This window comes from Mobula hypostoma, chromosome 7, assembly GCF_963921235.1.
Source record: "Mobula hypostoma chromosome 7, sMobHyp1.1, whole genome shotgun sequence".
Taxonomy (NCBI): domain Eukaryota; kingdom Metazoa; phylum Chordata; class Chondrichthyes; order Myliobatiformes; family Myliobatidae; genus Mobula; species Mobula hypostoma.
This window is the reverse complement of record NC_086103.1, coordinates 186533928-186561193: the sequence shown is the minus strand read 5'-3', so window position 1 is coordinate 186561193 and position 27266 is coordinate 186533928. Positions and strand designations below refer to the sequence as shown.

The 27266-nt window shown below is 51.0% G+C and overlaps 1 protein-coding gene across 1 annotated transcript; it reads right to left on the bottom strand.

Moving 5' to 3' along the window:
• Positions 1-473: 473 nt before the first annotated feature.
• On the bottom strand, positions 474-27212 carry cnga4 (cyclic nucleotide gated channel subunit alpha 4). Its single transcript, XM_063052990.1, has 5 exons — positions 27103-27212; positions 16074-16178; positions 5356-5462; positions 1540-2538; positions 474-1189 (listed from the first exon to the last, which is right to left on the bottom strand). Exons 1-5 carry the CDS (start codon positions 27210-27212, stop codon positions 474-476), a joined length of 2037 nt encoding a protein of 678 aa, XP_062909060.1.
• Between the last annotated feature and the right edge of the window lie 54 nt (positions 27213-27266).

The window sequence follows — 27266 nt, the reverse complement described above, 5'->3', positions numbered from 1 at the left end:
ACCCTCACCAGTGTTCGGGCTCCCTGTATGTCCAGGTGGACCAGGCACTGAGTAACCTCCCCCAACCATCTCGCCCCTAGCCCCAAGACCCTCAGCTCTATCCCAGCCAGGCCTCAGCATGGGGCTGAACTAGGCCTGTGTCCAGCCTCCAATCTGCGCATTGGGTGTCTGGAGCCCGAACCAGCCCCGAGGCTCAGAGCTCGGGTCCAAGAGCTACCCGTGAATTCAGGGCTCTTCCTGAGACTGAGATTTGGACAATCCCTGCCTCTGGGCCCGGCTTCCCTGCTGAGCTTGAAACTGGGGTGTGAGACCAGCGGCTTCCCGTCACCCAGAAAGCGGCCCTGGTCCTGTATGTGGTTGAGGGGCCAGAGCTGCCCATGGTCCAGGGCCTGGCCTGGTGGATCCTGGTGGACCTCGTTTGGAGCCTGAGCCTCTGACAAGCCAGGGTTCAGCACATCTGGAGCTGCTTGTCATCATGGGCTTGGGAATGGACTTGATCCTGGGGCCTGGTCTCCAGCAGGGTTTGTGTCCGGGCCTGTACGTGCCCGTGGACTGGGGCCTAGGCCTGGGCCTGGGGCTGGGACTGCGACTTGGCCCTCCCCTCCATTCTCTGGCAGTCCATTGGTGCAGGACAAGGCCTCTGTCTGGACCTGGTCCTGGGCCTGGCTCTGGGATGGAGCCTGGGACTGAGGCTGCTTGTGGGCTGGGCCCTCCCCTCCCTTCTCCAGCAGCAGACTGGTGTGGGGCAGTGCCTGGGTTTGGTCATGGAGCTGGGCCTGGACCTGTATGTGGCTCTGGGACAGAGCCTGCTGTTGGGCCTCAGCCTGGCCTGGGTCTGCCCCCCACCTGTTCAGTTTGCCCTCCAGCTGACTGAGCCGGACGTTCATCTTGCGGAGGCTGGAATGGTGCTCCGCCATCAGCCGAGCAAGTCGCGTATGCAGCAAGTCCAGTGCAGTCTCCAGGCGTCCGGCCTTCCTCAGCAGCTGGTCCGGGCCCCCGTCCTCCTGGGCTGCCCCCTCCTCCAACATCCCCATCTTCTGCAGCATCTCCCGGCCCCTGTCCTCCAGCGCCCTCCTTGCCTCAGGGAACTCCAGCAGCACCTCAGCCAGCTCACCCTTCCCCAGAACAAACAGGTCCGAGTACCCAAGGCTACGGATGCTTGCCGTCCTCCGGTTCCCAGACTTATTCCCTGCCGGAGTGAGGAGAGAAAACAGGGACAGGTCACCAGGGCAGCAACAGCAACGGCCTGGAAGGGCAGGGCAGGGCAGGGCTGAGATCTTGTGCACAGTGACTGGAGCCACCTGCGGCTTCCACTGCAACCCCTCCCCTCCCTGGCATCTTACTCATCCTCCCTCCACCCTGCCTCTCTGTGTGTCTTCACTCCAACCTTCCTCACCATCCCCTCCCAACTCTGCACCTACCTCCTCTCACCCCCTCAAAACCCCTTCCATCCTCCCCTCCCTCCCTCCCACCCCTTCCCTTCCCCACCCTTCCCTCCCACTTCCTCCCGCTCCCCTCCTTCCCTCTGCGCTCGATTACCCGGGACGTTGAGGATGCTGATCTCTCCGAAGTAACTGCCGTCCTGCAGCCTCGCCAGCTCGGTTCGCCCGTCCTGGGCCAACACGGCAAGCCGGCCCTCCTGCACGATGTACATCTCCCGGCCCACCTCGCCCCGGCGGCACACCAGGTCCCCGGGGCTAAACACCTGCAGCCGGAGCCGCGCCACCAGCTGCCGGAGGAGACCCGCCTCGCAGCTGCTGAACAACCGCACCTTGTCCAGCGCCCGCAGGTGGACGTCGGCCGCCAGCAGCGCCCGCAGCCGGCCGGGCAGCACCCGCAGCACCTGCTCCTCGTCCGTGCGCTTGGCGTGGAGCCGGAGGTGCTCGGCCCAGCGGCTGACCCTCTGGGCCAGGGCCGGGTTCACGGCCTCCCTGCGCAGGTAGTCGCGCACCCGGCGGTGGTCCGGGAAGCAGCCGCGTTTCGCCCGCTGCATCTCGCTGACGGTGGACTCGACGCTGCCCACGATGCCGGCGAAGGTGAGCACGGCGATGAGCAGGTCGCCCACCATGAACAGGTACCCCGCCTCGCTGCTGGGCTGCGGGCTGCTGCCCATGGTGGTGAGGACCAGCGTGGCGAAGTGGACGCTGTACAGGTACTGGTGAGCGAGGCGGGGGTCGCCCCCGGGCGTCGACATGTTCGGGTAGACCCAGTCGTCGGTGCCGAAGCCCAGGCGAGCGGACAGGGAGAAGTAGGCGCAGGCGTTCCAGTGGATGGCCAGGACCAGGAGACCCATCACCCGGCCGACGCGCAGCGCGTTGGGGCGAGACGTGCGAGTCTCGGCCCGTTCCAGCAGCTCCAGCAGCCGCGGCAGCTGCACCAGCCGGTTGAGGCGGACGGCAGGCGAGCAGAGGCCGAGCCACAAGGCCAGTAGGTCGGTGGGCAGCAGAGAGACAGCGTCCAGGCGGAAGGCCGACGAGTGCAGATACCTGCGAGCGATGCCCCGGCGGTCCGTCACCAGCACTCCCTGCTCCAGGTGACCTGTGGGCGGGAGAGGGGTCTTAGGAAGGTGGGGCAGAACACTCACCTCACCTACTGCCCGGACACAGGAACCCCCCACGCTCACACCACTGACCGTTCCGTGGATCTTCCGTCTGACCGCTCCCGGGGTCTCTGCGGAGCCCTATATCCACTGACCGCTCCCGGGTACCGGGTACTTTGTGGATCCCGACACCCACTGACCGCTTCAGGGGTTTCTCTGGATCCCTTACACCCAGCTCCCATCCCAGAGTCTCGCTGGATCCCTCAGACCCACTGCCCACCCCGGGTGTCTCGCTGGATCCCTCAGACCCACTGCCCACGCCAGGGGTCTCGCTGGAGTCCTCAGGCCCACTGCCCACCCTGGGGGTCTCACTGGATCCCTCAGGCCCACTGCCCACCCCAGGGGTCTCACTGGAGCCCTCAGGCCCACTGCCCACCCCGGGGGTCTCACTGGATCCCTCAGGCCCACTGACCACTCCTGGGGTCTCACTTGTGCCCTCAGGCCCACTGCCCACCCCGGGGGTCTCGCTGGAGTCCTCAGGCCCACTGACCACCCCGGGGGTCTCGCTGGAATCCTGCTGCTCTTATGGGACAGACTTCCTCTCTCTGAGCAACAAAACTCCCTGGAAATTCTGTGACCCAGTTACTGTCTCTACCTCTGACAACACACCCCTTCAGCTCCCAGTCGTACTTTATACTTTATTGTCGCCAAACAATTGGTACTAGAACGTACAATCATCACAGCGATATTTGATTCTGCGCTTCCTGCTCCCTGGATTACAAATATTAAATATTAAAAATAGTAAAAATTTATAAATATTAAAAATTTAAATTATAAATCACAAACAGAAAATAGAAAAATGGAAAGTAAGGTAGTGCAAAAAAAACCAAGAGGCAGGTCCGGATATTTGGAGGGTACGGCCCAGATCCGGGTCAGGATCCGTTCAGCAGTCTTATCACAGTTGGAAAGAAGCTGTTCCCAAATTTGACCGTACGAGTCTTCAAGCTCCTGAACCTTCTCCCGGAGGGAAGGGGGACGAGAAGTCTGTTGGCTGGGTGGGTCGTGTCCTTGATTATCCTGGTAGCACTGCTCCGACAGCGTGCGGTGTAAAGTGAGTCCACGGACGGAAGATTGGTTTGTGTGATGTGCTGCGCCGTGTTCACGATCTTCTGCAGCTTCTTCCAGTCTTGGACAGGACAACTTCCATACCAGGTTGTGATGCACCCTAGAAGAATGCTTTCTACAGTGCATCTATAAAAATTAGTGAGGGTTATAGGGGACAGGCCAAATTTCTTTAGTTTTCTCAGGAAGTAAAGGCGCTGGTGGGCCTTCTTGGCATACTCACCTCCGTAGCATACCTTTTCTCTCCCACAACCCTCCCCAACAAATATAACATATTTCACACAGTGACAGTAAACCTGATTCTCTTTCTGTGCTCTCCAAAGCCTCCACATCCCAAAATGAGGTGACTGGAACTACAATACTCCAAGTGTGGCCCAACCAGTTTTATAGAGCAGCAGCGTCACATTCTGACTCTTGTACTCGACAGCCGGACCAAGGAAGGCAAGTGTGCCTTCCCGGGTGGGGGAGAAGCCAGAGCTGGGTTGGGGCTGGCTTCTCTGGTCAGTGCTGCCCTCCAGTGCTTGCTCGGTAGAAGGTGACTTGCAATACGTCTGTCTGCAGCGGCACTAGCGGCAATGAGAAAACGTTGCACCTTCAATCTACAGGCCACGGCTCTCGGGGACTTGGGCCCATGTACACAGCATATCGCCATCCAACACCTCAGCACAGAAACAGGCCTTATGGCCCAGCTTGGCTTCTTCCCATTACACTGCCGGTGTTTCGGGTGTCAATGAGGGGCCTCCATCTCTGGTGGTGCTCGGGGCTTCCTTCATCGTGTCAGCAGCCTCCTCGCCGCTTCCACCACTGTCAGTCACACAAGTCCCAGTGGAGACTCAGGAATACCGTCACACTCAAATGTAGAAGGACTCTTCATTGCTGTTTCTGTAACAGTTTTGTTTTACTGGTCAGGGTTGTTAGCCCTGAGCTGAACCCCCGAACCTGGAGGACCGGTGGACCACTCTCAGTCTGACCTCTACCCTTTGACCTGTTTAGCATGAGTGACCCAACTGAGAGCCAAAGCATAAAGCCCTGACTCCAGCCAACACAGCTCTCCGGGTCATTGGGGCCCACAAGCCTCCAAACCCAATGACAAGGTTGTGTCCTCTTGGAGGATTCAGCCCATCTAGTCCATGCCAAATTGTTATTTTCTGCCTAGTCCCCCTGACCTTCACCCAGACCATAGTCCCCCACGCCCCTCCAGTGCATATATTTATTCAAACGTCTCTTAAACCGTCATTCACAGCATGTTTGCCTCTTTGATTTGAGTTCCCAAAGTGTATCTCCTCACATGTTCCATGATTAAACTGTATCTGCCGCTTCTCTGCCCATATCTGTAATGGATCCATACACTGCTGTATCCTATCCACAACACCACTAATCCTTGTGTCATCTGCAAACTTACTAACCCACTCTTCTACATTTTAATCCAGGACATCAGAGATCCCAGTATAGATCCCTGGGGAACACCACTAATCTAGCTATCTACTCTATCCAGAATAATTCTCATTGGTCACGACTCTCTGTCTTCTCGGTCAAGCCAATTTAAACATACAGTATGTTATGGTACAACCTGACCCCTGTGCACATGGGGTTAGAGGTCAACATCTGCCCCAGGACAACACTCCCCCTTCCCCACATGCACCCCAGAATCAGCATGAGTGGTTACTTTCTAACGAACAGGTGTACACACTGACCTGTGTTAAGCCTGATGACCACGTTGAGCAGGTAGATGAAGTCAGACAGGTAATCCAGAGCCAGCCAGCTGGACAGGTACCTGCACTGGAGATCACTGAAGCTGCACCTGAGGGCCAAGCACAGCGAGGGTCCCATCAAGCACGGAACACAGCGAGGGTCCGGCTGACCACAGGGAGAGTCCCTTCAACCACAAAGAGTGTCCCTTCAACCATAGGGAGGGTCCGGCTGACCTCAGTGAGGGTGCTATCAACCACAGAGCCCAGTGCGTAGTGACCCTATGCCTGTCCTCCCTCCTGCAGGCATCTCTCTAAGAACTCTCCTCCTGCCCCCACTCCACCTCTGTATACCTCCCCCCAAACACACCTCCCCCTCCCTCTGTACACCCCTTTCTCTCATTACATCTCTCCCTGGAACCCTCCTCCCCTTCCCTCCTTTCCTCCCCATCTCCCTGCACCTCTCTTTGGTCTTGGGCTCCCTTGGTTCCACAAGCCCACCGTGTTCCCAGTGCTGTACTTGCTGAGCTGGGGTTAAACTCACCCTCACACTAAGCGATGAGCAGGAGGCAGAGCCAGGGCTCACTCTCTGGGTCCCCCTGCACTAACGTCACACCCCAGACCAGACCTCAAGCCACAGGGTCACCCCGGGGATGGACGCCAAAGGCGGTATGGAGAGGACAGAGGCAGGGCAGGCATGCTGCAGTTGGTGCTGGTTGGGCCGGCCCCCAGCGGTGGCTCGGTGGATGCCAGCCTGTATTGCGTGTAAACTCTTCTCGGGTACAGGTTACAATTACAACCGACTTTTCCATGACAGACTGCACCATCTTCATGGTGCCTGGGCACGTCTAGTCTATTCTCAACTCCTGTCATCCGTCCCCTGATTGGTTAGTTCTCAACCAATCAGGTTTCTGCTGTCCCACCATGTTTAAAATCATATTCCTTTGTCTTGTTAAAATTCTTATTCTCTCATCTTCTTTCCATGGCTTCCTCCACCAGGTGGTCCCCAAAGCATTGGTATCACCAATTGAGGACTAATCGAAGAGGAGGGATGGAGGATGACTGAAGTTGAGTATATATACCACCGGGATAGACATGCCAAGGCATCGTGGCGGAGACTGTCGTCGAAACATCAGTTAAGATCGATACTTGTCCTCGGCTGAAAGCCCAACAAGAGTCTATGTCATATACACCAGGACAGCACCGGATCCTGTTTTAACCTGGATTTGTCTGCTGACTGCTGACTGCTGTGGGCTTGTTCTTGCTCATGACATTCAAGCACCATCGGTCCACAGGACGTGACACAGAGGGACTGGGGCTACACTGCAGCTGTTGAATCTGAATGCATGCAGTGTACAGAATAAGGTAGAGGAGCTTGTAGTACAGTTACAGATTGGCAGATATGATGTGGGGATCACTGAATCATGGCTGAAAGAAGATTGTAGCTGGAGATTAATGTCCAAGGATACACATTGTATTGAAAGCACAGGCAGGAAGGCAGAAAGGCAGAGGGAGTCGCGTTGCTCTGTCGGTAGAAAGTGAAATCGAGTCACTAGAAACATAGAAAACCTACAGCACAATACAGGCCCTTCGGCCCACAGTGCCGTGCGGAACATGTACTTACTTTAGAAATTACCTAGGGTTACCCACAGCCCTCCATTTTTCGAAGCTGCGTTCCAACAGCATTTTGTGTGTGTTGCTTGAATTTCCAGCAACTGCAGATTTCCTCATGTTTAGATGGGGTGGAGTTTATTAGGTGTGTTCAGGATGCAATATGTAGATAAGCCTACAAGAGGAGAGGCTGTGCTTGATCTGGTATTGGGAAATGAACCTGGTCAGGTGTCAGATCTCTCGGTGGGAGAGCATTTTGGAGATAGTGGCCATAACTCTAACTCCTTTACCATAGTGCTGGAGAGGGATAGGAACAGCCAAGTTAGGAAAGCGTTTAATTGGAGTAAGGGGAAGTATGAGGCTATCAGGCAGGAACTTGGAAGCATAAATTGGAAACCGATATTCTCAGGGAAATGTACGGAAGAAATGTGGCAAATGTTCAAGGGGTATTTGCGTGGGGTTCTGCGTAGATACGTTCCAATGAGACAGGTAAAGGATGGTAGGGTACAGGAACCATGGTGTACAAAGGCTTTTGTAAATCTGGTCAAGAAGAAAAAAGAGCTTACGAAAGGTTCAGAAAACAAGGTAATGATATGTATCTAGAAGATTATAAGGCGAGCAGGAAGGAGCTTAAGAATGAAATTAGGAGAGCCAGAAGGGGCCATGAGAAGGCCTTGGCAAGCAGGATTAAGGAAAACCCCAAGGCATTCTACAAGTATGTGAAGAGCAAGAGGATAAGACGTGAGAGAATAGGACCAATCAAGTGTGACAGTGGGAAAGTGTGTATGGAACTGGAGGAGATGGCTGAGGTACTTAATGAATACTTTGCTTCAATATTCACTACGGAAAAGGATCTTGGTGATTGTCGGGATGACTTGCAGAGGACTGAAAAGCTTGAGCATATAGACATTAAGGAAGAGGATGTGCTGGAGATTTTGGAAAGCAAGTCAAGTCGTCACTTTTTATTGTCATTTCAACCATAACTGCTGGTACAGAACATAGTAAAAATGAGACAATGTTTTCCAGGACCATGGTGCTACATGAAACAATACAAAAACTACACTGAACTACGTAAGAAAAAAAAACACAAAATCTACACTAGACTACAGTCCTACCCAGGACTGCATAAAGTGCACAAAACAGGGCATTACAATAAATAATAAACAAGACAATAAGCACAGTAGAGGGCAGTAGGTTGGTGTCAGTCCAGGCTCTGGGTATTGAGGGGTCTGATGGCTTGGGGGAAGAAACTGTTACATAGTCTGGTCCTGGGAGCCCAAATGCTTCGGTGCCTTTTTCCAGCTGGCAGGAGGGAGAAGAGTTTGTATGGGGGGTGTCTGGGGTTTTGCTGTTTGCTTTGCAGGTGCAGCGTGTGGTGTAAATGTCTGTAATGGCGGGAAGAGAGACCCTGATGATCTTCTCAGCTGACCTCACTATCCGCTGCAGGGTCTTGCGATTCGAGATGGTGTAATTTCTGAACCAGACAGTGATGCAGCTGCTCAGGATGCTCTCAATACAACCTCTGTAGAATGAGGTGAGGATGGGGGGTGGGAGATGGACTTTTCTCACCCTTTGCAGAAAGTAGAGACGCTGCTGGGCTTTCTTTGCGATGGAGCTGGTATTGAGGGACCAGATGAGATTCTCCACCAGGTGAACACCAAGAAATTTGGTGTTCTTAATGATCTCTACGGAGGAGTCGTCGATGTTCAGCGGAGAGTGGTCGTTCCGTGTTCTCCTGAAGTCTACAACCATCTCTTTTGTTTTGTTCACATTCAGAGACAGGTTGTTGGCTCTGCACCAGTCTGTTAGCCGCTGAACCTCCTCTCTGTATGCTGACTCATCGTTCTTGCTGATGAGACCCACCATGTTCGTGCCATCAGCGAACTTGATGATGTGGTTTGAGCTGTGTGTTGTAGCACAGTCGTGGGTCAGCAGAGTGAACAGCAGTGGACTGAGCACACAGCCCTGGGGAGCCCCCGTGCTCAGTGTGATAGTGTTGGAGATGCTGCTTCTGATCTGAACTGATTGAGGTCTCCCAGTCAGGAAGTCTAGGATCCAGTTGCAGAGGGAGGTGTTCAGGCCCGGCAGTTTCAGCTTTCCAGTCAGGTGCTGAGGAATGATTGTGTTGAATGCTGAACTGAAGTCTATGAACAGCATTTGAACGTATGTGTCTCTTTTGTCCAGGTGAGTTAGGGCCAGGTTGGGGGTGATGGCAATGGCATCGTCTGTTGAACAGTTGGGACAGTACACAACTGCAGGGGGTCCAGTGAGGGGGGCAGCAGGGACTTGATGTGCCTCATGACGAGCCTCTCGAAACACTTCATGATGATGGATGTGAGTGCGACGGAACGGTAGTTGTTGAGACAGGACACTGAAGACTTCTTCGGCACAGGGACGATGGTGGCGGCCTTGAAGCACGTAGGAACGGTGGCACTGCTCAGGGAGACGTTGAAGATGTCAGTGAGAATATTTGCTAGCTGGTCTGCACATCCTCTAAGCACTCTGCCAGGAATATTGTCTGGTCCAGCAGCCTTCTGTGGGTTGCCCCTGCACAGGGTTCCCCTCACATCGGCCATGGTAAGACACAGCACCTGGTCGTTTGGAGGAGGGGTGGTCTTCCTCGCCGCCACGTCATTTTCCACCTCAAAACGAGCGTAGAAGTTGTTCAACGCATTTGGGAGGAAGGCATCACCCATACAGTCAGGTGATGTTGTCCTGTAGTTGGTGATGTCCTGAATGCCCTTCCACATGTGCCGTGTGTCTCCGCGTTGGATAAGTCACCGGGACTGGACGGGATGTACCCCAGGCTACTGTGGGAGGCGAGGGAGGAGATTACTGAGCCTCTGGCGATGATCTTTGCATCATCAATGAGGACGGGAGAGGTTCCGGAGGATTGGAGGGTTGCAGATGTTGTTCCCTTATTCAAGAAAGGGAGTAGAGATAGCCCAGGAAATTATAGATCAGTGAGTCTTACTTCAGTGGTTGGCAAGTTGATGGAGAAGATCCTGAGAGGCAGGATTTATGAACATTTAGAGAGGCATAATATGATTAGGAATAGTCAGCATGGTTTTGTCAAAGGCAGGTCGTACCTTACGAGCCTGATTGAATTTTTTGAGGATGTGACTAAACACATCGATGAAGGTAGAGTTGTAGATGTAGTGTATATGGATTTCAGCAAGGCATTTGATAAGGTACCCCATGCAAGGTTTATTGAGAAAATAAGGAGGCATGGGATCCAAGGGGCCATTGCTTTGTGGATCCAGAACTGGCTTGCCCACAGAAGGCAAAGAGTGGTTGTAGATGGGTCATATTCTGCATGGAGGCTGGTGACCAGTGGTGTGTCTCGATCTGTTCTGGGACCCTTACTCTTTGTGATTTTTATAAATGACCTGGATGAGGAAGTGGAGGGATGGGTTAGTAAATTTGCTGATGACACAAAGGTTGGGGTGTTGTGGATAGTGTGGAGGGCTGTCAGAGGTTACAACGGGACATTGACAGGATGCAAAACTGGGCTGAGAAGTGACATATGGAGTTCAACCCAGATGAGTGTGAGGTGATTCGTTTTGGTAGGTCAAATATGATGGCAGAATATAGTATTAATGGTAAGACTCTTGGCAGTGTGGAGAATCAGAGGGATCTTGGGGTTCGAGTCCATAGAACACTCAAAGCAGCTGCACAGGTTGACTCTGTGGTTAAGAAGGCATACAGTGCATTGGCCTTCATCAATCGTGGGATTGAGTTCAAGAGCCAAGAGGTAATGTTACAGCTATATAGGACCCTGGTCAGATCCCACGGAGTACTGTGCTCAGTTCTGGTCGCCTCACTACAGGAAGGATGTGGAAACCATAGGAAGGGTGCAGAGGAGATTTACAAGGATGTTGCCTGGATTGGGGAGCATGCCTTATGAGAATAGGTTGAGTGAACTTGGCCTTTTCTCCGTGGAGCGACAGAGGATGAGAGGTGACCTGATAGAGGTGTACAAGATAATGAGAGGCGTTGGTCGTATGGATAGTCAGAGGCTTTTTCCCAGGACTGAAATGGCTAGCACGAGAAGACATAGTTTTAAGGTGCTTGGAAGTAGGTACAGAGGAGATGTCAGGGGTAAGTTTTTTACGCAGAGAGTGGTGAGTGCATGGAATGGGCTGCCGGTGGTGGTGGTGGAGGAAATGATAGGGTCTTTTAAGAGACTCCTGGTTGGATACATGCAGATTAAAAAAATAAAGGGCTATGGGTAAAGCCTAGGTAGTTATTAGGTAAGGACATGTTGGGCACAGCTTTGTGAGCCAAAAGGCCTGTATTGTGCTGTAGGGTTTCTATGTTTCTATGTTTCTAACCCTGTTATTAGCTTTCCAGAATCTGTCTCCCTATCTGCTCCTCCATGTCCCTGTAACTATTGGGTGATCTGTTAAAAACACCCAGTAGAGTTATTGATCCCTTCCTGTTTCTAACTTCCACCTACAGAGACTCCGTAGACAGTCCCTCCGTGTCTTCCTCTTTTTCTGCAGCAATGATACTCTCTCTGATCAGCAGTGTCACGCTCCCAACTCTTTTGCCCCCCTCCCTGTCCTTTCTGAAAATCTAAAGTCTGGCACTCAAAGTAACTATTCCTGCCTCTGAGCCATCCAAGTCTCTGTAATGGCCACAGCATCATAGCTCCAAGTACTGATCCATGCTCTAAGCTCATCAGCTTTGTTCATGATGCTTCTTGCATTAAAATAGACACATCTCAAACCATCAGTCTGAATGCATCTCTTCCCTATCACCTGCCTATCCTCCCTCTCGCACTGTCTCCAGTGACATAGGGTTGGAAGGTGTTGAATCATTCTGGATAAGGCTAAGGAACTACAAGGGTAAAAAGACCTTGATGGGAGTTGTATACAGTCCCCCGAAACAGAGGTAAGAATGTGGCCTACAAATTGCAACTGGAGATAGAAAATGCATGCCAAAAGGGCAATATTACAATAGTCTAGCGGAACTTCAATATGCAGGTAGATTGGGAAAATCAGGTTGGTGCTGGATTACAGGAGGGGAAATTTTTCCAGCGTGCCTGTGAAATGGCTTTTTAGAGCAGCTCATGGTTGAGCCCACTCAGGAAGCAGATATTCTGGATTGGGCGTTGTGCAATGAACTGGAATTGATTAACCGAAGGGTATATAAATCACCCAGGCCAGATGAACTGCACCTTAGGGTTCTGAAAGAGGTAGTGGTAGAGTATGTGGTGGCATTTGTAATGATCTTTCAAAAATCATTGAACTCTAGCATGGTGCCAGATGACTGGTAAATTGCAAATGTCACTCCACTCTATAAGCAAGGAGGAAGGCAGCAGAAAGGAAATTATAGACAAGTTAGCCTGACCTCAGTGGTTGGGAAGATGTTGGGGTCAGTTGTTAGGGATGAGATTACGGAGTACTTGGTGACACAGGACAATATAGACAAAGTCAGCATGGATTCCCAAGGGAAAATCTTGTCTGACAAACCTGTTGGAATATTTTGAGGAGATTACAAGTAGGATAGATAAAGGAGATGTAGTAGATGTTGTATATTTGGACTTTCAGAAGGCCTTTGACAAGGTGCCACACATGAAGCTGCTTATCAAATTAAAAGCCCATGGTATTACAGGAAAGTTACTAAGATGTTTAGAGCATTGGCTGATTGGAAGGAGGCAGCGAGTGGGGATAAAAGGATCCTTGTGTGGTTGGCTGCCAGTGACTAGTGGTGTTCCGCAGGGGTCAGTGTTGGGACCACTTCTTTTAAGCTGTGTATAAATGATTTAGATGATGGAATAGATGGCTTTGTTGCCAGGTTTACAGATGATATGAAGGTTGTTGAAGGGGCAGGTAGTGCTGAGGAAACAGGTAGGCTGCAGAAGGTCTTAGACAGATTAGGATAATGGGCAAGAAAGTAGCAAATGAAATACAATATTGGACTATGCCTGGTCATGCACTTTGATAGTAGAAATAAATGTGCGGACTATTTTCTAAATGGGGAGAAAATCCAGGAATCTGAGATACAAAGGGACTTAGGAGTCCTTGTGTAGAACACCTTAAAGGTGAACTTGCAGGTGGAGTCAGTGGTGAGGAAGGCAAATGCCATGTTAGCATTCATTTCAGGAGGTCTGGAATACAAGAGCAAGGATGTGGTGCTGAGGCTTTATAAGGCACTGGTGAGGTCTCACCTTGAGTATTGTGAACAGTTTTCGACTCCTCATCTCTAAGAAAAGATGTGCTGGCATTGGAGAAGGTCCAAAGGAAGTTCACAAGGATGATTCCCGGAATGAAAGGGTTATCATACAAGGATCATTTGATGGCTCTGGGTCTGTACTCGCTGGAATTCAAAACGATGAGGAGGATCTCATTAAAACCTTTTGAATGTTGAAAGGCCTAGAAAGAGTAGATGTGGAAAGGATGTTTTCCATGGTGGGAGAGTCTAGGACAAGAGGGCACATCCTCAGGATAGAGGGGCGCCCTTTCAAAACAGATGTGGAGAAATTTCTTTAGTCAAAGGGTGGTGAATTTGTGGAATTTATTACCACAGGCAGCTGTGGAGGCCAGATCATTGGGTGGCTAGATAGGTTCTTGATTGGCTACGGCATCAAAGGTTACGGGGAGAAGGCTGGGGAGTGGGCGAAGGAGGGAAAAAAATGGGTCAGCCATGATTAACTGGTGGAGCAGACTCGATGGGCCAAAATGGTCTAATTCTGCTCCTATGTCTTATGATTAGAGAGCTTAAGGTAAAAGAACCCTTAGGGGCAAGTGATCGTAATACGATCGAATTCACCCTGAAGTTTGAAAAGGGAAGCTAAAGTTAGATGTATCAGTATTTCAGTGGAGTAAAGGGACTTACAGAGACATGAGGAAGGAATGCTCAGAATTGACTGGAACTGATACTGGCAGGGTAGCAATGGCTGGAATTTCTGGAAGCAATTCGGAAGGCACAGGATATATACATCCTAAAGAGGAAAAAGTATTCTAAAGGCAAGATGACACAATCACGGCAAAGAGAAGTCAAAGCCAGTATAAAAGCCTAAATGAGAGGGCATATAATAGAGCAAAAATTAGTGGGAAGTTAGAGGATTGGGAAGCTTTTAAAAACCAACAGAAGGCAACTAAAAAATTCATTTAGAAGGTAAAGATGGAATAAGCTGGCCAGTAATGTTAAAGAGAATACCAGACGTTTCTTCAGATACATAAAGTGTAAAAAAAGTGGCAAGAGTGGATATCGGACTGCTGGCAAACGATGCTGGAGAGGTAGTAATGGCAAGGAAATGTCAGACAAACTGAATAAGTATTTTGTATCAGTCTTCACTGTGGAAGACACTATCAGTATGGTGGAAGTTCCAGGTGTCAGGGATCATGAAGTTTGTGATGTTACCATAACTACGGAGAATGTTCTTGGGAAACTGAAAGGTCTGGAGGGAGATACGTCACCTGGACCAGATGGTGTACTCCCCAAGGTTCTGAAAGAAGTAGCTGAAGAGATCGTGGAGGCATTAATAATGATCTTTCAACAATCACCAGGTTCTGGAAAGCTTCTGAAAGACTAGAAAATTGCAAATATCACTCTACTCTTTAAGAAAGGAGAGAGGCAGAAGAAAGGAAACTATAGACCAGTTAGTCTGACCTCAGTGGCTGGGAAGATGTTGGAGTCGATTGTTAAGGATGAGGTCTCAGTATATTTGGAGGCACGTGATAAAATAGGCCATAGTCGGCATGGTTTCCTCAAGGGAAAATCTTGCCTGAAAAATCTGCTGGAATTCTTTGACGAAATAACAGGCAGGATAGACAAAGGAGAATCGGTTGATTTTCAGAAAGCCTTTGACAAGGTGCCACACATGAGGCCACTTAACAAGCCACAAGCCCGTGTAAATACAGGAAAGATTCTAGCATGGATAAACCAGTGGCTGACTGGCAGGAGGGAAAGAGTGGGGACAAACAGAGCCTTTTCTGGTTGGCTGCCAGTGACTAGTGGTGTTCCACGAGGGGTCTGGGCTGGACTGATTCTTTTTACAATTTATGTCAATGATTTGGATGATGTCTTTGTGCAGAGTTTGCAGATGATATGAAGATAGTAGGAGGGGCAGGTAATTTTGAGGAAGTAGAGAAGCTACAGAAGGACTTAGATTAGGAGAATGGAATACAGTGTTAGCAGATGGAATACAATGTTGGGAAGTGTATAGTCATGCTCTTTGGTAGAAGAAATGAAAGGGTTGACTATTTTCTAAATGGAAAGAAAACACAAGAGAAACTGAGGCAAAGGGACTTGGGAGTCCTTGTGCAGGATTCCCTAAAAGTTAGTTTGCAGGCTGAGTCTGTGGTGAGGAAGGCAAATACAATGCTAGCATTCATTTCAAGAGGACTAGAATATAAAAGCAAGGATGTAATGTTGAAGCTTTATAAAGCACTGGTGAGGTCTCACTTGGAGTATTGTGAGCAGTTTTGGGCCCCTTCTCTCAGAAAGGATGGGCTGAAACTGGAGAGGGTTCAAAAGAGGTTCACAAAAATTATTCCAGGATTGAATGGATTGTGATATGAAGAGTGTTTGATGGCTCTGGGCCTGTGTTCACCAGAATTCAGATAATGATTGGAGGAAAGTATTGGGTGTCAGAGGTAGTTATTTTTTACACAGAGAGTGGTGGGTGCATGGAACGCACTACCAGGTGGTGTTAGAGGACATTAAGGACATTTGAGAGCATCTAGGTAGGCACATTGATGAAAGAAAAATGGCAGGCTATGTCAGAGGGAAGGTTTAGATTGATCTTAGAGTCGGTTAAATTGTTGGCACAACACTGTGGGCCGAAGAGCCTGCACTGGGCTGTGGTGTTCTGAGTTCTAAAAGCAATATCTGACAAACAACTAATGTGTAAGAGGAGACAAACTGTGTGAATTTTAAAAAAAAATCTTCGCTCCATGACCTTTGGTTGTTGCCTCTGGGGAGACTCCCTGCTTCAGGATCCTTTGTGTCTTTCAATAAAACTCTGCTCACTCTGCTCTGCAGTAGAGTGGACCCCACCACCCACACTCTCAGACTCTGCACAGCCTGGGATAATCAGAACTGATCTCCAGGCTGAGGGCCTGCTGGTCTCTCGCTCCATGACCCATGTGATTTCACCTCACCTAGCAACCAGCGCAGTCCAGTTGTAGACGATAGGGACACTGGCGATAACCAGCCAGTAGTAGTAGACATCACCCATGGGGTCCAGAATCGAGGGAGAGCCGGCACTGTGAACACAAAGCCAGGAGTGTCAGAGGGAGAGGACAGCTCAGCTCACACATCCGTGACCACACATCCCCGATCACTCATCCCCGATCACACATCCCTGATCACACATCCCCGATCACTCATCCCCGATCACACATCCCTGATCACACATCCGTGATCACACATCCGTGATCACACATCCCTGCCCACACATCCCTGCCCACACATCCCTGATCACACATCCGTGACCACACATCCCTGACCACACATCCCTGATCACACATCCCTGATCACACATCCCTGATCACACATCCCTGATCACACATCCCTGATCACACATCCCTGATCACACATCCCTGATCACACATCCCTGATCACACATCCCTGATCACACATCCCTGATCACACATCCCTGATCACACATCCCCGATCACACATCCCCGATCACACATCCCCGATCACACATCCGTGATCACACATCCGTGATCACACATCCGTGATCACACATCCGTGATCACACATCCCCGATCACACATCCCTGATCACACATCCCTGATCACACATCCCCGATCACACATCCGTGATCACACATCCCCGATCACACATCCCTGATCACACATCCCTGATCACACATCCCTGATCACACATCCGTGATCACACATCCGTGATCACACATCCGTGATCACACATCCCTGATCACACATCCCTGATCACACATCCGTGATCACACATCCCTGATCACACATCCCTGATCACACATCCCTGATCACACATCCCTGATCACACATCCGTGATCACACATCCCTGATCACACATCCCTGATCACACATCCCTGATCACACATCCGTGATCACACATCCCTGATCACACATCCCTGATCACACATCCCTGATCACACATCCCTGATCACACATCCGTGATCACACATCCCTGATCACACATCCGTGATCACACATCCGTGACCACACATCCCTGATCACACATCCCTGATCACACATCCCTGATCACACATCCGTGATCACACATCCCTGATCACACATCCCTGATCACACATCCCTGATCACACATCCCTGATCACACATCCCTGATCACACATCCGTGATCACACATCCGTGATCACACATCCCTGATCACACATCCGTGATCACACATCCCCGATCACACATCCCTGATCACACATCCCTGATCACACATCCCTGATCACACATCCGTGATCACACATCCCTGATCACACATCCGTGATCACACATCCGTGATCACACATCCCTGATCACACATCCGTGATCACACATCCCTGATCACACATCCCTGATCACACATCCGTGATCACACATCCCTGATCACACATCCCTGATCACACATCCCTGATCACACATCCGTGATCACACATCACACCATCCCTGATCACACATCCCTCACACATCCCACACATCCGATCACACATCCCTGATCACACATCCTGACACACATCCCGTGATCACACATCCCGATCACACATCCCTGATCACACATCCCTGATCACACATCCCTGATCACACATCCCCGATCACACATCCGTGATCACACATCCCCGATCACACATCCCTGATCACACATCCGTGATCACACATCCCTGATCACACATCCCTGATCACACATCCGTGATCACACATCCCTGATCACACATCCCTGATCACACATCCGTGATCACACATCCCTGATCACACATCCCTGATCACACATCCGTGATCACACATCCGTGATCACACATCCCTGATCACACATCCGTGATCACACATCCCTGATCACACATCCGTGATCACACATCCCCGATCACACATCCCTGATCACACATCCGTGATCACACATCCCTGATCACACATCCGTGATCACACATCCCTGATCACACATCCGTGATCACACATCCCTGATCACACATCCGTGATCACACATCCCCGATCACACATCCCTGATCACACATCCCTGATCACACATCCCCGATCACACATCCGTGATCACACATCCCTGATCACACATCCCTGATCACACATCCGTGATCACACATCCCTGATCACACATCCCTGATCACACATCCCCGATCACACATCCCTGATCACACATCCCTGATCACACATCCCTGATCACACATCCCTGATCACACATCCGTGATCACACATCCCTGATCACACATCCGTGATCACACATCCCTGATCACACATCCCTGATCACACATCCGTGATCACACATCCCCGATCACACATCCCTGATCACACATCCGTGACCACACATCCGTGACCACACATCCCTGATCACACATCCCTGATCACACATCCCTGATCACACATCCGTGATCACACATCCGTGATCACACATCCCTGATCACACATCCGTGACCACACATCCGTGATCACACATCCCCGATCACACATCCCCGATCACACATCCCTGATCACACATCCCCGATCACACATCCGTGATCACACATCCCCGATCACACATCCCTGATCACACATCCGTGATCACACATCCCCGATCACACATCCGTGATCACACATCCCTGATCACACATCCGTGATCACACATCCCCGATCACACATCCCTGATCACACATCCGTGATCACACATCCCCGATCACACATCCCTGATCACACATCCGTGACCACACATCCGTGACCACACATCCGTGATCACACATCCCCGATCACACATCCCCGATCACACATCCGTGATCACACATCCCCGATCACACATCCGTGATCACACATCCCCGATCACACATCCGTGATCACACATCCCCGATCACACATCCCTGATCACACATCCGTGATCACACATCCCCGATCACACATCCGTGATCACACATCCCTGATCACACATCCGTGACCACACATCCCTGATCACACATCCCCGATCACACATCCGTGATCACACATCCCCGATCACACATCCCCGATCACACATCCCCGATCACACATCCCTGATCACACATCCCTGATCACACATCCGTGATCACACATCCCTGATCACACATCCGTGATCACACATCCCTGATCACACATCCCTGATCACACATCCGTGATCACACATCCCTGATCACACATCCCTGATCACACATCCCTGATCACACATCCGTGATCACACATCCCTGATCACACATCCCTGATCACACATCCCTGATCACACATCCCTGATCACACATCCCTGATCACACATCCCCGATCACACATCCCTGATCACACATCCGTGATCACACATCCCTGATCACACATCCCTGATCACACATCCGTGATCACACATCCCTGATCACACATCCGTGATCACACATCCCCGATCACACATCCCTGATCACACATCCGTGATCACACATCCCTGATCACACATCCGTGATCACACATCCCCGATCACACATCCCCGATCACACATCCCTGATCACACATCCGTGATCACACATCCGTGATCACACATCCGTGATCACACATCCGTGATCACACATCCCCGATCACACATCCCTGATCACACATCCCTGATCACACATCCGTGATCACACATCCCTGATCACACATCCGTGATCACACATCCGTGATCACACATCCCTGATCACACATCCCCGATCACACATCCCTGATCACACATCCCCGATCACACATCCGTGATCACACATCCCTGATCACACATCCGTGATCACACATCCGTGATCACACATCCCTGATCACACATCCGTGACCACACATCCCTGATCACACATCCGTGATCACACATCCGTGATCACACATCCCTGATCACACATCCCTGATCACACATCCCTGATCACACATCCGTGATCACACATCCCTGATCACACATCCGTGATCACACATCCCCGATCACACATCCCTGATCACACATCCGTGATCACACATCCCTGATCACACATCCGTGATCACACATCCCTGATCACACATCCGTGATCACACATCCCTGATCACACATCCGTGATCACACATCCCTGATCACACATCCGTGATCACACATCCCTGATCACACATCCGTGATCACACATCCCTGATCACACATCCGTGATCACACATCCCTGATCACACATCCCTGATCACACATCCGTGATCACACATCCCTGATCACACATCCCCGATCACACATCCGTGATCACACATCCGTGATCACACATCCCTGATCACACATCCGTGATCACACATCCGTGATCACACATCCGTGATCACACATCCCTGATCACACATCCGTGATCACACATCCCTGATCACACATCCGTGATCACACATCCGTGATCACACATCCCTGATCACACATCCGTGATCACACATCCCCGATCACACATCCCTGATCACACATCCCTGATCACACATCCGTGATCACACATCCGTGATCACACATCCGTGATCACACATCCCCGATCACACATCCGTGATCACACATCCCCGATCACACATCCCCGATCACACATCCGTGATCACACATCCCTGATCACACATCCGTGATCACACATCCCTGATCACACATCCGTGATCACACATCCGTGATCACACATCCCTGATCACACATCCCTGATCACACATCCGTGATCACACATCCGTGATCACACATCCCTGATCACACATCCCTGATCACACATCCCTGATCACACATCCGTGATCACACATCCGTGATCACACATCCCTGATCACACATCCCTGATCACACATCCCTGATCACACATCCCCGATCACACATCCCTGATCACACATCCGTGATCACACATCCCTGATCACACATCCCCGATCACACATCCCCGATCACACATCCCTGATCACACATCCGTGACCACACATCCCTGATCACACATCCGTGATCACACATCCCTGATCACACATCCCTGATCACACATCCCTGATCACACATCCGTGACCACACATCCCTGATCACACATCCCTGATCACACATCCCTGATCACACATCCCTGATCACACATCCGTGATCACACATCCCCGATCACACATCCGTGATCACACATCCCTGATCACACATCCGTGATCACACATCCCTGATCACACGTCCGTGACCACACATACCTGATCACACATCCGTGATCACACATCCCTGATCACACATCCCTGATCACACATCCCCGATCACACATCCCCGATCACACATCCCCGATCACACATCCGTGATCACACATCCCTGATCACACATCCGTGATCACACGTCCGTGATCACACATCCGTGATCACACATCCGTGATCACACATCCCTGATCACACGTCCGTGACCACACATCCGTGACCACACATCCGTGATCACACATCCCTGATCACACGTCCGTGACCACACATCCGTGACCACACATCCGTGATCACACATCCCTGATCACACGTCCGTGACCACACATCCGTGACCACACATCCGTGATCACACATCCCTGATCACACGTCCGTGACCACACATCCGTGACCACACATCCGTGATCACACATCCCTGATCACACGTCCGTGACCACACATCCGTGACCACACATCCGTGATCACACATCCCTGATCACACGTCCGTGACCACACATCCCTGATCACACATCCGTGATCACACATCCCTGATCACACATCCCTGATCACACATCCCTGATCACTCATCCCTGATCACACATCCCTGCCCACACATCCCTGATCACACATCCCTGATCACACGTCCCTGATCACACATCCCTGATCACACATCCCTGATCACACATCCGTGACCACACATCCCTGATCACACGTCCCTGATCACACATCCCTGATCACACATCCCTGATCACACATCCGTGACCACACATCCGTGATCACACATCCGTGATCACACATCCCCGATCACACATCCCCGATCACACATCCCCGATCACACATCCCTGATCACACATCCGTGATCACACATCCGTGATCACACATCCCTGATCACACATCCCTGATCACACGTCCGTGACCACACATCCGTGACCACACATCCGTGATCACACATCCCTGATCACACGTCCGTGACCACACATCCCTGATCACACGTCCGTGACCACACATCCGTGACCACACATCCGTGATCACACATCCCTGATCACACGTCCCTGACCACACATCCCTGATCACACATCCGTGACCACACATCCCTGATCACACATCCGTGATCACACATCCCTGATCACACATCCCTGCCCACACATCCGTGATCACTCATCCCCAATCACTCATCCCCGATCACACATCCGTGATCACACATCCCTGATCACACATCCGTGACCACACATCCGTGATCACACATCCCTGATCACACATCCGTGACCACACGTCCCTGATCACTCATCCGTGACCACACATCCGTGACAACACATCCCTGATCACACATCCGTGATCACACATCCGTGATCACACATCCCCGATCACACGTCCCTGATCACACATCCGTGATCACACATCCGTGATCACACATCCCTGATCACACATCCGTGATCACACATCCGTGATCACACATCCCTGACCACACATCCCTGATCACACATCCGTGATCACACATCCCTGATCACACATCCCTGATCACACGTCCGTGATCACTCATCGGTGATCACTCATCCCCAATCACACATCCCTGATCACTCATCCGTGACCACACATCCGTGACCACACATCCGTGATCACACATCCCTGATCACACGTCCGTGACCACACATCCGTGATCACACATCCGTGACCACACATCCGTGATCACTCATCCGTGATCACTCATCCCCAATCACACATCCCTGATCACTCATCCGTGACCACACATCCGTGACCACACATCCGTGATCACACATCCCTGATCACACGTCCGTGACCACACATCCGTGATCACACATCCGTGACCACACATCCCTGATCACACGTCCGTGACCACACATCCCTGATCACACATCCGTGACCACACATCCCTGATCACACATCCCTGATCACACATCCCTGATCACACATCCGTGACCACACATCCCTGATCACACATCCCTGATCACACATCCCCGATCACACATCCGTGACCACACATCCCTGATCACACATCCCTGATCACACATCCCCGATCACACATCCGTGACCACACATCCCTGATCACACATCCCTGATCACACATCCCTGATCACACATCCGTGACCACACGTCCCTGATCACACATCCGTGACCACACATCCGTGACCACACATCCCTGATCACTCATCCGTGACCACACATCCGTGACCACACATCCGTGACCACACATCCGTGATCACACATCCCTGATCACACGTCCGTGACCACACGTCCGTGACCGCACGTCCGTGATCACACGTCCCTGATCACACGTCCGTGACCACACATCCGTGATCACACATCCGTGACCACACATCCCTGATCACACGTCCGTGACCACACATCCGTGATCACACATCCGTGACCACACATCCGTGACCACACATCCGTGACCACACATCCCTGATCACACGTCCGTGACCACACATCCCTGATCACACATCCGTGACCACACATCCGTGACCACACATCCGTGACCACACGTCCCTGATCACACGTCCGTGACCACACGTCCCTGATCACACATCCGTGACCACACATCCGTGACCACACATCCCTGATCACTCATCCGTCACCACACATCCGTGACCACACATCCGTGATCACACATCCCTGATCACACGTCCGTGACCACACATCCCTGATCACACATCCGTGACCACACATCCGTGACCACACATCCCTGATCACACATCCCTGATCACACGTCCGTGACCACACGTCCGTGACCGCACGTCCGTGACCACACATCCGTGACCACACATCCGTGATCACACATCCGTGACCGTACAACACAGATTCAGGAACATGAGACAGCTCTGCTCTCAATCTATGCGGATTGATTATAACATCTTCTCGCTGACAATCAACACTGGCGCACCTCAGGGGTGTGTGCTCAGCCCACTGCTCTACTCTCTATATACCCATGACTGTGTGGCTAGGCATAACTCAAATACCATCTGTAAATGTACTGATGATACAACCATTGTTGGTAGAATCTCAGGTGGTGACGAGAGGGTGTACAGGAGTGAGATATGCCAACTAGTGGAACGGTGCTGCAGCAACAACCTGGCACTCAACGTCAGTAAGACGAAAGAGCTGATTGTGAACTTTGGGAAGGGTAAGTCGAAGGATCACCTACCAATCCTCATAGAGGGATCAGAAGTGGAGAGAGGGAGCAGCTTCAAGTTCCTGGGTGTCAAGATCTCTGAGGATCTAACCTGGTCCCAACATATCGATGAAATTATAAAGAAGGCAAGACAGCGACTATACTTAATTAGGAGTTTGAAGAGATTTGTTTTGTCACCGAAAACACTCGAAAACCTCACAAGTATACCATGGAGAGCATTCTGACAGGCTGCATCACTGAATCATATGGGGGTTGGGGGCTACTGTACTGGACCGAAAGAAGCTACAGAAAGTTGTCAAATTAGTCAGCTCCATCTTGGGTACCAGCCTTCAAGGAGCAGTGCCTCAGAAGGGCAGCGTCCATCATTACGGATCCTCACCAGCCAGGACATGCCCTCTTCTCACGGTTCCCATCAAGAAGGAGGTACAGGAGCCTGGAGGCACACACTTAGCGATTCAGGAACAGCTTCTTCCCCTCTGCCATCCAATTTCTAAATGGACATTGAACCCATGAACATTACCTCACTTTTTAAAATTAAATTTCTGTTTTTGCATTAATTTTAATGTACTATTTAATATACATACATACACCTGATTCTGATGGTTGGGCTCTCATGGCTGTGGCCACACACAGACACACAAACATCGGACAGCTTTGCTTACACAGCCGTGGCTGAACCCGGGTCTCTGGTACTGAAAGGTATCGGACGTGGTGAGGTTCCTACGTGTGTGAGCAGCACAAACTCATCAATTCGTTATTGTGACATACTGAGGTAGTGGAAATACTTTGTTTTGCAAACCATCCAGACAGATCATTGTGTCAGTGACCAACACAGTCTGAGGATGTGCTGGGGGCAGTGAAGTCCACTATTGTCACCCTATATTCTGGCTCAGTTTTCTGGGAGCGACGAAGGTTGAGGGAGGCGTTCAAGATTATGAACATACTCCCCAACTCTTCCTCCACTACATTGAGCATCTCATTGGTTTAGCTTCATACACCCACGCTGAACTCATCAACTTCATCAACTTTACCTCCAACTTCCATCCTGCTCTTAAATAAACTTGGTCCATATCTGACACCTCCCTCCCCTTTCTCGATCTCCCTGCCTCCATCACCAACATCTTTTGTAAACCTCCTGATTCCCGTGGTTATCTGGACTATACGTCTTCCCACCCTGTCTCCTGTAAGAATGCCATTCCCTTTTCTCAGTTTCCTTGTCTCCACGGCACCTGTTCCCAGGATGTAGCTTTCCATTCCAGGACACCAGAGATGTCCTCCTCCTTTAAAGAATGGGATTCCCCTCCCATTGATGCTGCCCTCACCCGCATCTCCTCCTTTTCCTGTACATCTGCACTCACCCCATCTTCCCACCGTCGTCATAGTGATAGAGTCCTCTTGTCCTTACCTACCACCCCATCAGCCTCCGCATCCAACACATTATCCTCCACAACATCTCCACCATCTCCAAAGAGATCCTACCATTAAACATATCTTTACCTCTCCCCCCCCGCCCCCATCGCTTTCTGCAGGGAACGCTCCCTCCATCATCATCCGTTCATCCCTCCCCACTAATCTCCCTCTAGGTACTTATCCCTGCAAGTGACAGAAATGCCACACCTGCCCAGTCACCTCCTCCCTCACCTCCATTCAGGGCCCAAGCAATCCTCCAGGTGAGGCAACACTCAACCTTCGTATCTGCTTTGGTCGTCTGTTGTGTCCCGTGTTCCCAAACCGGCCTCCTCCACATTGGAGAGACCAGTCGTAAATTGGGGGACCGCTTCATCGAGCACTTCTGCACCATCGGCTACAAACAGTTCTCCCCGATGGGCAAGCATTTTAATTCTCATTCCCATTCCCGTTCCAACATGTCAGTCCATGACCTCCTCTTGGGCCAAGATGAGGCCACCCTCAGGGTGGAGGAGAACACCTTATATTCTGTCTGGGTTCCCTCCAACCTGATGAATATCGATTTCTCCTCCTGGTGAACAAAAATCCCCCCCCCCCATCTATTTCCCACTCTGATCCTTCACTTCTTCTCACCTGCCTATCTCTTCCCCTTGGGTCCCCTCCTCCTTCCCTTTCTCCTATGGTCCACCCTCCCCGACTATCAGATTCTTTCTTCTCCAGTCCTTTGCCTTTCCCACTCATCTGCCTTCACCTTCCAACGAGTCTCCTTCCCCTCCTTTTAATTCAGGCACCGTCCCCATCCCTCTCAGCCCGAAACTGTCGACTGTACTCCTCTCCACGGACGCTGCCTGAGCAGCTGAGTTCCTCCAGCGTGTTGTGTGTGTCGCTTTGGATTTCCAGCATCTGCAGATTTTCTCAAGTTCAAGATTATGAATATATCCATCAGTAGACCACAAGACCATACGACATTAAGCCATTCAGCCCATCCAGTATGTTCTATCATTACTAGGCATCTCAACCCCGTTCTCTTGGCTTCTCCCCGTAACATCTGATGCCCAGACTAATCACAGATCTAGTAAGATGGGTGGATGGAAAGAAACTTTCGCAAGGCAGGCAATTCTAAATTGAGAGGGTGTATGCTTACAGTCAGAGATAAAAGGTTAGGGGATTGCTGAGTGAGGGGGTGGTCTTTGCCCCCACAGTGGGAGAGGATTACAAACACACTGCCTGAGGAGTGGGAGGAAGCACAGATGCCAACATTATTGAATTGCCCAGGCAAGACCCAGATGGTGGTAAATGGTTGGCATAGAGACGATGGGCTAAAGGCCTTTGTCAGTGCCCCAGGGCTTGGACTCCACCGGCCGGATGACTTACCTTCGCCTGGCCTGGCTGGCTGCTGTCTGCCTCATTCGGTTGACCCAAGCACCCATCGCCCCACCGGAGACTCTGGCCCACTCCGTGACCCGTTCTCCCCAGTACTGCATGGTGTCTGGTGATACCTCTGCTGCCTCTCAGTGCCTGCAGGTACAGACGTGACT